This window comes from Opisthorchis viverrini (assembly GCF_000715545.1).
Source record: "Opisthorchis viverrini unplaced genomic scaffold opera_v5_37, whole genome shotgun sequence".
Classification (NCBI taxonomy): Eukaryota; Metazoa; Platyhelminthes; class Trematoda; order Opisthorchiida; family Opisthorchiidae; genus Opisthorchis; species Opisthorchis viverrini.
In genome coordinates, this window is record NW_008751693.1 from 1,373,229 (window position 1) to 1,385,639 (window position 12,411).

The following is a 12,411-nucleotide window of genomic DNA, read 5'->3' on the forward strand; positions in this document are numbered from 1 at the left end:
GCGTTCAGCTGGGTGAGATTAGTTATTGAGCGTTTGAATGGATACCGTTGTTACCACTTTGCGCCTGTGTTTGGATTGGCGCATGGCTTGGTCCATTGAGTTAGCTGAGGTCACGTGTGCACGCTTGTTTAATAACTTGTTCGATTTTCGGCCTCTCTGATTACCAAACCGAGGCAGATGCTTCAACCCAGGTCTGTTCCATATGTTAGCTCACTTATCATGGGTCTACCTGTGCCATTAGAGTCGAGTTGATGGTTGAAGTCAAGTGCAAGTTGTGTGATAAATGAGTAAGGGTGAAGTAGAAAGGATGGCGCGTTCCGTTTGTCCTTCGTGATTCGCATGTAATGCTTCTTGGTTGCTCGTTCTTTGTATGGACAAGGAATTTGATGGACACGGTTTGCGCAGTTCAACAAGGCCCAAAGGTCCCGTTAGGCAACTAGCAAGATGTAAACACAGGAAAAATGTTGGTATCGCTGTCCCGGATTGTCTCGCGCAAAGCATTGAGAGTACTACTTTCATAAGGTATTCCAAAAGTGGTCAGAAGGCTTACGGTTATTTATCTTGAAGTTTTGGGATTCGTGCCTGTCTTTGGATGAACCGAGTTACTCGGGACACCGTTGTAAACTACCACAGTGCGAACTTCTTGGAGTGTAGCTTCGAAACAGCTTATCAAGAGTTCGATGACTGAGCTGTTACAACAAGGCCAAGACCGCTAACGAAGTATTCTGTAGAAAGACTTGGATTTCTTAAGTTTCCCCACTGAGAATCCAATTTTGGCGTAAGGATATCGGTGATGGTCCAAAAATCCATGCAAAACTGTATGGGTAGTGTTGGGGTCCAACAAATAAAACTAGAACCCAACAAAATAAATTGAGGGTTTCTTGTCTCTAGGCGAGGAATTAAGCTAACTTGTGGCAAACTGAACAGCAAGTTCAGCTATCATGACTGCGCTCTGCTATTTTCAATGCACCATCCTATCCAAGAGACACCAGACTGACCTTTTGAAAAGGTGCAGAATTGTAGTGCAAGACTGCTTGTGAATTGGCGACCTGATCGCAACCGGCGGTTACATTGGTGATGCCAAGTAAAGACATTATGTAAGAAAAAGTATGTTGCGGAGGTCAAATAGACGTATCACGTGTGACCAAAGAGAGATGAATGGGCTAAATCAACGGATGCATAGGAGTCGAAGGGATCTGCTAGGATACCTTTAGCGCTCAAAATGCATTGAAGGAGGGTCAATCCGAACAAACATGCACATATCCTTGTTCTTGGAAGTGGAAATGACAGTAGAATATCTGGGAGGATCTCGAACAGCAGAATCAGACTTCTGAAGTATGCTGGCTGATTGCTGCTCTAATACGGCTTTTTGTTTGACCTGCGTAGCTAGATCCAATGATCCAGTCAACCGGTAAGTCAAATTCAACGCAGAGTGTATTGGTATGGATCCCTCTTGAGTGTTGTGTATATTCGGCTTGTCTCTTCCACGAACCATAATTTATCAACAGTGTACGTTTCCTTCTTTTGGGCGCTGAACCCAAGCAATACTGGATTCAGGAGGAGATATTATAACCAATGGACTACAAAGGGAAATTGACTTTCTGTGCACTTTTCGAGTAACATCACAAAGGTGTTTTGCAAAGAGATGAGGCGTGCCTCATGATCGATCAGAACAGCAAGATATTCCTAGGCCCTACTTAGTGACATATGGTCAATGTATGTTTGATTAGGACTTGAACGGACCTGATAACTGCTGTCTATGTACATTGTGGTTTTTGGATTCTCACTGACAGTAGCTGTTCCGTATGGCAAATTCGCTTCACTATTGCCACACCATCTACCTGTCGGCAAAAATTTCCACCCAAAGGCCAACATAAACGGTATGGCAGAAATTTAACTGGCTAATTGTTCTCCAATACAGAATCACGAATTACGGCATACAGTTTTTCGAAATGGATTCTAGCAAGTTTACCGTCTTAAACAACGACCTCGTCGTATCTTTTGGTTTCTACTTACATTCAAAATTCGGACGTGCCGCGAAGGCTGAAAATACCCCGCCTTCGGGTAAGAGAGTCTAACCAACCCACTATGATAAGAAAAGTCCTTTAGTTGACAAAGTAGAGATTTTAAGGCTTGACGGCTTGCATATCTTCGGTGGAATATACATCCGTGATTCTACGTCCTCAGCTGAAAATTAAGTTTCACTGTGCTCTCATCTGTCATATGTTTTTTTTTGCACGTCTTCTAAATAATTATTGCTGTCACTTTTTGTACACCATCAACCCGAAAGCTCTATCCATCGTAAGAGATAAGCGCAATAAATTCTCTGGTGTAGTTATTTTTTGACCGTAACGCGAACACTACCAGTTGCGGTAATAGTGAATTAGGCGCAAAAGCGGTGGTTCGTGAAAGAAAATCGCATATCTAGCATTTAAAATGAGTCGCAGTGGATCAGTGGCCAAGTACACTAATAAACAAGTAAAGCTAATTTACATTAGCAAATCCAGTCAGAAAACCCTAAATGTAGTTGCTGATCAGATGAACAAGCCAGACTCCGTATTTTTTCTGCTTGATGACTCTTGAAAACTGCACGATGTAGTCTGAACGACCATGTTTCATGAAATCATCAAAAGTATTATTCGCATAGTACACTTATTCGAACAAAGCTGTTAGACGCGAGACCATTAAGCCATACCGCGTATAAGTTGTAAAATATTCAGGTGTGCGACCGAGCAGTTAGCCAGGTCTTATTCTAGGTAAAAGCTTTTGTAACCGGCAGTAGATATAGATCATTGTCTGTCGTCTACGTTTAGGCTTTTGCTTGAATTCGGTTTTGCTTAAGCTGTGGCTATTGAACTGACGTCTTTAGCATTCAGTACAGATTTTGTTTGCTAAATGGTCTTTACCGTGGACTACGATACGATGCGATGGGTTTGCCTCAACTCAACGTATCCGAAAAAAAGCCAACAGGGCAGTGCTGTATAGTGGGACCCATGTCCAGCAGAAGACGATAAGGAGGCTCGCGTACTTTGATCATAACGACTAGGAGACTAAAGGTGACTCAAATGGTCTAATTTGCAAGGTCACTAAAAATATACTGCACAGAGTTTAATTTTCGTCCTAAAATGAGGATAGGAATTATTTTCACAGGGGGAAGATGGCCCAAGTATGAATATGTGTTGTGTGATGTAGGTCAATGTGGCACAGAATGGTATGGTACAGTGTCGTACATTTTGGTGTACATTAGTGCATTAGTACATCAGAGTAAAGTTTTCTATACCAGGAAATGGCATAGTAGATTATGATTTAGCTAGCTGTAACATATACAATGCGTAAATGTCGGAAATTGGCGTTTGGACTACTGCGTGCTGTCACAAATTTGGTGTCGAATGCAGACCCTTGTCACCGGTATAGATTAGTTGGTGCGAGATCGGGCGGCAAACTATTAGAAAGAAGACAGTCCTTATGGGTAATAGTTATTATAACTGTTATTATTTCTGCTCCCGTTCACGCTTCACCTGTTGGAATCGCACATAACCTGAAAGATTCGGTTTGGTCTTTTGTCAGTGTCCTATTAAGCTGTCAAATTCGTATTCACTCTACAAAATCTACTTCTGACATTGGGTTGCAACTGCTCGTAATTTTGACCTCTACGAGTAGCAGTCCGCTGGATGTTTGGACTTACTTATGTTCATTTGGTTTCGGACCTATGCTGTGCAAACGGCAATAGGTTACTTTTCAGCCTTTGCGACGTGTTTTTCGTAAGTTTCTTTATTTTCTGGTCATTTTTCTGTATCCGCAACCAGCGCTGGCTCAGCTGCCGAGCATTTAAAGTCAACGATGTCATACTAATGCTATTACACGTGTCATACAGTTTACGGTGCTTAAAAGTGAATCTATGCAGTTTGCGTTTCCTTGAAAACTTAGAGGAACCTAACTACGATATATTGTAACACGTTCAGAGCAAACGAAATACAAGTTCATCGCTATCAGTCATAAACGTGTGATTGTGGCTGATCTGAGGCATCATGCAATATTCAGTCCTCCGCTGGGAGTAAAGGGACGGGGAACCTAATTAACCAACAGTCTCTGATGGATACCCACTTATGTTCATCTAACTATTTGTGTCTATCACCTTAAAACACAACAGTGCGCCTTGTTCAAACGCCAGTGGCTTATACTAAGATTGTAAGGGAGTATAACGGTTCAGTGTCACGCGGATTGACGTACGCATTCTTACTGTGTTTGGCGTTAAATAAGGACATTGCTTGCCTAAAGAACCCCATCCTGTGTTCGTTCACATGATAGCTCTGTGTTCGCAGGACGTTGTCTAAAAACTGTGGAATGTCACAGCCATTTAAATTTTCCAGTTAGCTATCAGTCAGTAGGCGTTTTTTACTGTACGTATTAGGTATTCTAGGCATTCACCTAGAAATTCAAATAATTTGTTTCTCCTTCGGAGACGAGGCGTGTAAGTCAGTAATACAGCATCTATACCATCGGAAAGCCACTCAAAAGGTACCCAAACAAATAACAGAGTTTCGAAAGCTGGACCTTTTTTTACAGCACAGCATTGCATGAACCGAAGACAATTCCCGATTCCCTATACTTTCTTCCGCAATCGGATCTTTCTGGGTCGACTTATTAAGCAAACCAACAGTTCATACATTTCACGTCATACACATCTGTAATCTGACACATCAGTAAGATATTTTTTGATTGGATTTATTTTGATCCAAAAGCTGACTTGGCATCACTCTTCGGTTAAAACACCATTAGGTCAATATTTCCCCAGTAACTTTGATACACGTTTTCCGTTGTTCTTTAGGATAATACTTTTGTGACAACTAACCATAGTTGTTTGGGTAGATGAAATAGCATTGATGCCAATAAGCATCACATCAATTCATTGTGTTCTGATACTTTCGAATCGAAAAAAATAGGAGCGGTATAGCCCTAAGGAAATTCTATCACGTCCTTTAGAAGACATAAGAAAAATCCAAGACAGTAAAAGATTTCGACGTCACTGTTATCAGCCAGTCTTTCAGAATAAAGCACCTCTAACCGAGGAAATATTTTTGGATTACCGAAGCTGTTCTGCTGGATGGTGAACATAGTCTAAACCTTCCTACGTACAAAAGGCATCTTAAGGAAGAATTCGTCATTCATGTTCTTAATGAAGTAAAACCTGGTAATAAGTAGTATGTGATAGATGATTTGTTAACCATTTACAAAGCAGATTTAAGAGAGTTAAAGCACAGAAAATATCGTGGGCTGGGTGTGACCGAATCCCAGTGATGTTTTGCCACTTAGAGTATTGGCCACACGTTTTTGTAGCAAAATATTCTCCACTCTCTCTATTTGCATTCACTGAAGATTTGACAATCCGTTGCCAGCACTACCCGTCCCTGTGCACGATAAAATTAGGATATAAGCTATTCTGGTCTTTGGAAATGTCAAAGCGTTGGGACGCTTCTCGCCTACAAATACTTGCTTTCTATACTACAGATTTGACACACGACTCTTTGAACGGATTTAGTTCTACCGTCGGCGTACGTGCGGTCACGCAGGAGATCTCATCGTAGAATTTTGAGCGATTTGTGTTATATGTCTAATAAGATCACATTGTATGATATAGGGAAGAAGTTCTAATTTTATCCCCGGTGATCCGCATCAAATTCTTTCTGCAGCACAAACAGAAGCACAAAATAGTTTGACGAGTTAGTAGAGTATCTGTGCCGTGTTTTCATTTACGAATAAGGCACTCGTAGGACCAGTTAAACTAGGTTTCAAGTGAAATAGTTCTCTATAGAGGAAAGTGTTGGTAGCTCAGTAAGCGTAGATGGTGGTCGTTGGCCTGTTCGCTGAGCCGGGCAATTTGATTGCAAACGTTTCATCACCAATCGAGGTGACATCATTAGTGCGTTATTGTGGAGCGTAGGAGTGCGTAGCGGTGGGTTGGTGGTTGTATGTGTGTGTGCAATCAAAGGTCATCCTCTGCTAGAAGCACGTATATTAACACACGCACAACACAAGACTACCCAACGCACAACCACCAACCCACTGCTACGCACTCCTACGCTCCACAATAACGCACTGGAGGATGTCACCCCAACGGTGATGAAACGTCTGCAATCAAATTGCCGAGCTCAGTGAAATAGTTCTAATTGCCCCAAGTAAACTAACGAAAGACCTGATTAGCGTTCTAGCCTGCATCCAGGAGCCTACCTGTGGATAGCTGAAAGAAAACCTCCAACCCTACCGCCTTCCGTCATCTTGATTCAATTTTACGATCTGACAACCAGAATGCAAGCTTTGAGGTGGTAATGGTAGTGTTATAGTTTCATAGCATTCACTTAGATAACAGAACAAAACAAGAGGTTCCGTTTTACTTAGTAAAATAACTGAGATTTCCCGAATAAGAGAAGACCATTCTCCAATTGCCTTTCGTCGTCAAAGTTTTAGTTTGCTCTTCCACGTTTGTGGAATAGGTAACGCACAAAATCTAATTTCCAGCATTGCCTTAATTTGTGAAATGCCACATCTTTCTCTTCAATGAAATGCTACAGTTCTTTACGGGATCATCAAATATTGAACCATTGGCCACACAGAAACACACCACTCAACTCATACAACCAGGTTTACATTCTGTTCAAAGTGAGCTGATCAATTTTGTTTGCTTCAACGGTTGGGAGTGTTAAAAAAGACAGCGCTGGTAAATAATGCATCGGTAGCCTGAATATCCATCGAGCCAAATTGCGGTTGTAACCTTGTTGTTGATTGCTAAAGGCTGAGGCGAAACCAGTCGACACAATTCAGAAATTATTCACTCAACAAATGCATCTTGGTTGAAGACTGCCACGGACAAATTTCCCCCCTGATTAGTTTTATTCAGATGCATAAACGTTCAGCGTTGCCTTCGATTTTCCCTGATAGATATTTAGCACTGGCGCAACTGACGTACGATGAGTAATTTGAAATCTCCTTTGACAGAGGAATGTTTAGGATTTCGCATATTTCAAGCTGTTCTTGACGTGTGTTTCCTGCACTTGTGTACACCATCACCGGATTTATTCACGAACCTACAAACCATTTTGCCTAAGCTCAGGAGTGAGGCTTGTTTGCCTTTTCATCGACAGAATATGACAGCGTGCTGCTCTTAATGCAAATTAGTTAGTTGAACACCGAGTGACAGTTGCGCTTGACAACGTACCAATTTGTTACCCTGACACAGAATATGGGGTGGTTTGGGAACTGTACTCAGGCACTGAAGGCTAGACGAAACAGGAGTAATACTGTCTTTTAAAACTCCAACTTTATACCCTGTTTCTATGACACAGTCCTTTAGAGTACGGTACAAGAGAATTCTATCAACAAGACAAAATATCCAGAATCGTGCGGAGGAAAGCGAATGCCAAATTGGAGTAATTACTTTGCCGCATAAATGAATGGATTCGTGAACCAATTGAAGTAGTGATGGGTGCTAGGAGTTTGGATTTTATGTTGGTATATTCATATATCTATTTGACTTATTAACAAAGTGACTTAGCCCGTATTTGTTAATCGGCATTCATGGAACACGACTCAGAATATGGACAAATGGCAAACGTCATAAATCGAAAAGTATTTACGGATTTTTCAGTGAGAGCTTTTGCTCTAGCAGTGAGATTGCATGGACCTTCCTGCTATGAAATTCGTAATTCAGTCTGACCATGCCAAACGGCCACTGTTCCTTTTTAATGACCAAGCTCAAGAGCCGGCGACGAATGAACATATTCACTGTGACGATGCACCAGAGTGCTACAGCCCCACATGTACATCAGTAAGTACTCTGTAGCGTTTATTATGTGCATGTCAAAAATTCAACTGTATTCTAGTAACTGTGTTGAGGTGCATTTTTGCCTTCCAGATATAAAAGTCATTCAAGCCTGCTCTTATGAAAGCCATGGTTTGCGGTGATGCATGATATGGAGACTCCATTACTTCAGATGGATTACACGATTTGTGCTTTGAATTCAGGCTGACTCCACATAACAAAATCTCTGATGTGTTGACAACCAATCCACACAGGCTTGGGTACTAATTTCTTATCTGCAAGCCGATTCTGCTGAAAATATAGTTCTGTACACTGTGCAAATGCGCATTTTAAAAAATTGCACCATCAGTGGACCTGTCCATTGAATTGCATAAACAGCGATACGTATGTAGTTTCAGTTTATTCCACTCGCCCATAAACAACTCAGATAATAAAGCATATGTTAAAGTCCCCAGAACAAAATGGTGACTGAGAGGTGGTTGCGTACCATGTGCTAGATGAAGCTTAAAATGCTTACTTGGTCGCACCAATAGATCGGGTGCAATTCTTCAATTCTTCAGACAATTCTTCAGACTCATCAATCAAAGCCCCACCCCAGTATAAAGTGAACAAAATAGGACCGGTCTTAGAGCTCCCAATCTGAAAAAATCTTCTAGCACTACGAAATATGGTTGAATTTATTTTCAGCATTTAGTGGTAACTGGAGAGCCATATTGAGTGCTCCGTGCGTTAAAAGCAGAAGCCACTAACCTACTAAATTTCTGTTCGGTGCTAATTCGAATTGTGAAGAAGGATAAATGAGTGATTTCCGCCAGCATGTTGACCACAGAACTGCTGCTATTAGTTACTTGTTTATGAGCCTTCTACTGCCCATCCTGCAGAGACTTCGATTCGTTGACTCCCCCCCCGTTTTGTCACTTTCTATCCCACCAACATATGACCACTTTGATTTTATGACCAAACCTGTTCGGTATTTTTATAATCGTAATAAAATGGTATGTCTAGGTAAACCGCGAATAGTACAACAGACAAGGCAAACATATTTCTTCTGCTAATTTGAGTTGTCTCAAGTTCGACTATTTAAATGTAAAGGAAGGATTAGACGATCAGTTGGGTGTCAAAATATGCAAGGTTTTCAGATGATATCAATAAACGTAAGTTCCAACGCGTAATGTATTTACTGGCTTCGCAGATTTATCTCAGTTAGTAGTGAATGCAACTTCTCGGTTGGGAGTTACCACAATATTATCTTTCACCGTTTTGACCGACATTCATACCGATCTGAAATGATTATTTTTGTTGGTCCGCATCGAAATGGTGATGCAGCCAACCCGATTTTTTCACGACTATCGTGCATTTCTTTCGTCGAGACGGAATCTGATCACCCGATATGAGACGTGCAATCCATGTGAGGAACCACCCATCCAGATCTGTTAGAACGTTGTCACCTCACTTGGCTAATGTCCTATTAGGGGTACCGACGTTGTTAATTTTAGGCACCACCAATGAGCTCTGACTGTAGCGAAAGCAGGAGCGAGAGCTCATCAAATTTGGTGTAGGTTAGCTGGAATAACTTTGACCTACTTCGCTTGGGTATACCCTGAATCAGACCGCCCATCACAGGGAACTCAAGTTATGATCATCTATAATGCACGACTGCCTTGCCTTGATGAATAATATGGATTAGAGATAATTTCCCGCCCGCTTCATACTTCAGCTGTTGTAAACTGTGATTGAGCCAAATATTTACTGACAAACATTGGGAAAACCACCAACGTTCTCGATTTGGTAGCAGGTTGGAATTGGATTTTCAACCCAGCACAAGTTTCTTGGTCGTATTGCATCAAGCTTTTCTCATTAACTACTGTATCCAAGGTTTTTAACGGACAATAAACGTCGCTCAAACCGCTGAAGAGCCCTTCAGATGTGGTCCTCAACCTCAGAATCATTTTATTTCAGAACGCTGGACATTAACAATTCTATAGTAAGCACCTATATGGGTCGACCAGAAAGTTTATTGCTCCACTTCTCAATGACCTCCAATGTGTCACATCTTGGTTCCGTTGGTTTCAGTGAGAAACATAAGCCAATAGCATCTGTTAGATATTGGGAGGAAGGTAAATGCAAAAACTCAGGAATATGGGTTGAAAGGAAGCCAACAGATGAATAAAACTGCGTGGCTTTATTGGCTTTTTGCATCTTATGGGTCGTGTTAGTGTTTTGAGAAGATTCACACTACTATCTCGGACCATTCTGAGCACATTTCTTCCATAAGTTTGATGCTCAGTGCAAATGACACCAGTGCCAAACCGAAAGTGGATCGGTGCTTTGCTTCACAGAAGTTGAAGACAAAGAACAATTGTCTAAGCCGCAGGCATCAAGCTTTATCTATCCGCGCTTAGCGGGGAACTAAGAGATGAGTATATTTTTAAAATTTCCGGGCCTCGTGATCCCATATTGCATAGTTCAGTTTATCTTGGTTATGTCGCACATGTGGACGGTTCCTCATGAAATTCCTGTCTGTTCTGACGGTCTTGTTGACAAAACATTGTCGATATTACTTTGGTGTTTCCGAACAATAGCTGTACAAACTGAGTTTGGCGTTGACCGTCCAGCATCAATCAGACAGACTGGAAGAAATTCAGGTAAGAAATTGTACCGTATTCGCGAGTCGTCGCAAAAGGCGACTGAATAAGCGAGACAAAAAATGGAACGTTTGCTTTCCGGCCTTGCCACCACGCAAAACAACGATAACTTCTGGTCAATTCGGAAAAAACCTAAAAGGAGAACTTCTGGCATTCCATCCCAATATGGGTGCGTGACTGTTGTACGAATGCGAATTTTATGGTTTCCTGTCGTGCGAACGGTGGACCCCACACCAGTCTAACTTCTGGCTTAATGCAATGCGACTGCAACGAAACTGTCACCATGCTGTAAATCACCAATAATGTTGAGTGCTTTTTTCAGTATCCACAGGTTGGTTTCCACATCGGACTTAATAGTTCATTCACATTAGGTTGAGCGCTTTCCGGTAACTGAGAAGGATATTAACAAGTTTTTTGGAGCGTCAAGCAGCTATCCAACTTCAGTGCAAGAGGCAGTAAAAACATTCATCCTTGAAGATTCTGCGCCTGATTTCCTGCTAGACATGCCACTAAACGTAGGAGTATCACCATATTTTTATGGAATAGTTTAAAAGCAAATGGACTGGGCTGTCGAAGAAGTTCAGCAACCTTATGAGTAGTTTAGTGCGTCTATACACATTTTGCGATATCTTGAATGTCATACCAACTGAAACATGAGGTGGCCTGGTGCAGCAGATACAGTTGCTAAGAAATGTCATAAACGAAGGATTCAGCTGGTTTCCAGGTGAGTCTGTCGCAAAACCGAAGTTGATGGAGATACTTCCTTAAAATGTTGAAAGTTCAGGAAAAATGAAATCCCTCGCAAGGTAAGCAGCATATTTTTTCCATTTAAACCCTCTTCATCCATTTGCTTGCAACTAAACTAAACTTTGCTTAGCGTTCAGGAGAACTTGTCACCATTTTGATGACGTAAAGTTGAATGTTTGTTAGAGTGATGCGCATTTGATGTTTATGCATCGTCGCATTCCTGTAACACAGGACGTTGCCCATTCGAGAGAAAATACGCCTACGTTGGAACGCAATCCCGCCGGTCTCAATGAGTTTTAGGTTGCGGTGAAAGTAGTACGCATCCTTCGCGTTATAATAAATATTTCGCAATTATCGATCGCAATTTGAGGGAATGCAAAACACTGTGGACCAAGCCAACTTAGCCAGTTGTTACACTTTTGACACTGACATATAAATGAAAATAAAATGGCTCAAAAAATTGCACACATTATAAGGCTAACAAGGTCATTCATTTTCGTGACGATAGGTTAGAATTATTTCGAAGAACTTGAATAACCTTCCGTTACCAGCAACAAACTATCAGAAAACCACTTGGCGAGGAAAGAGGCGCTTAAGCGGAATACAGTGGTTTCTGATACACTGAAGTAAGCACCAATCTCTCCATCTGTTTGTCGAATTGTCAAAATATGTGTACTTCTGGTTTGTTTGTTGTTGGTTGATCGTCGGGCTTGTTAATTGGTTTGCGCGCACTAACCATGTCAAACATGACCATTGCAAACAAAGTGCTAAGCTCGGCGAGTAGATCAACTACAATCTGATCAACCATCAGTCTCTATCTGTTTAAATATTTACTTAATACACCAAGCCATATATAGAGGTATGGTCGTATCCAAAAGCAGGGTGGATCATGCATTCGAAATCACACTTGCGAAATAGGCCACCGTCTCACCAAAAAACTACGAGGAAAACTTCAATTGTGGCAGAATGATGTGGATTTTTTGCTGGTCGTTGTGCACGAACATGTGTGGCAACGCCCAAAAGAGCAAGTCGATCCAATTTCTCCAAGAGAACTACACGGATGATACCCATGGATACAAAATAGTTGGAGTTGATACAAATGAAAAAATTCAGATCTCTACACTGTATTGTTAATAGAAGCGGTTTAACAACAGTGGGTGTGTTACGATTAGTTCAATTAGAAAAACATTTTGTGTCCATCGG

At 41.4% G+C, this 12,411-nt stretch overlaps 1 protein-coding gene across 1 annotated transcript; it reads right to left on the reverse strand.

Annotated features, from left to right (window-relative positions):
- Positions 1-10,321: 10,321 nt before the first annotated feature.
- T265_02845 (hypothetical protein) lies at positions 10,322-12,103 on the reverse strand (the record flags this gene model as incomplete). The annotated part of the gene is made up of 2 exons (XM_009167189.1): positions 10,322-10,503; positions 12,043-12,103. The coding sequence occupies 2 exons, from the start codon at positions 12,101-12,103 to the stop codon at positions 10,322-10,324; spliced, it is 243 nt and encodes an 80-aa protein (XP_009165453.1).
- Positions 12,104-12,411: the final 308 nt, after the last annotated feature.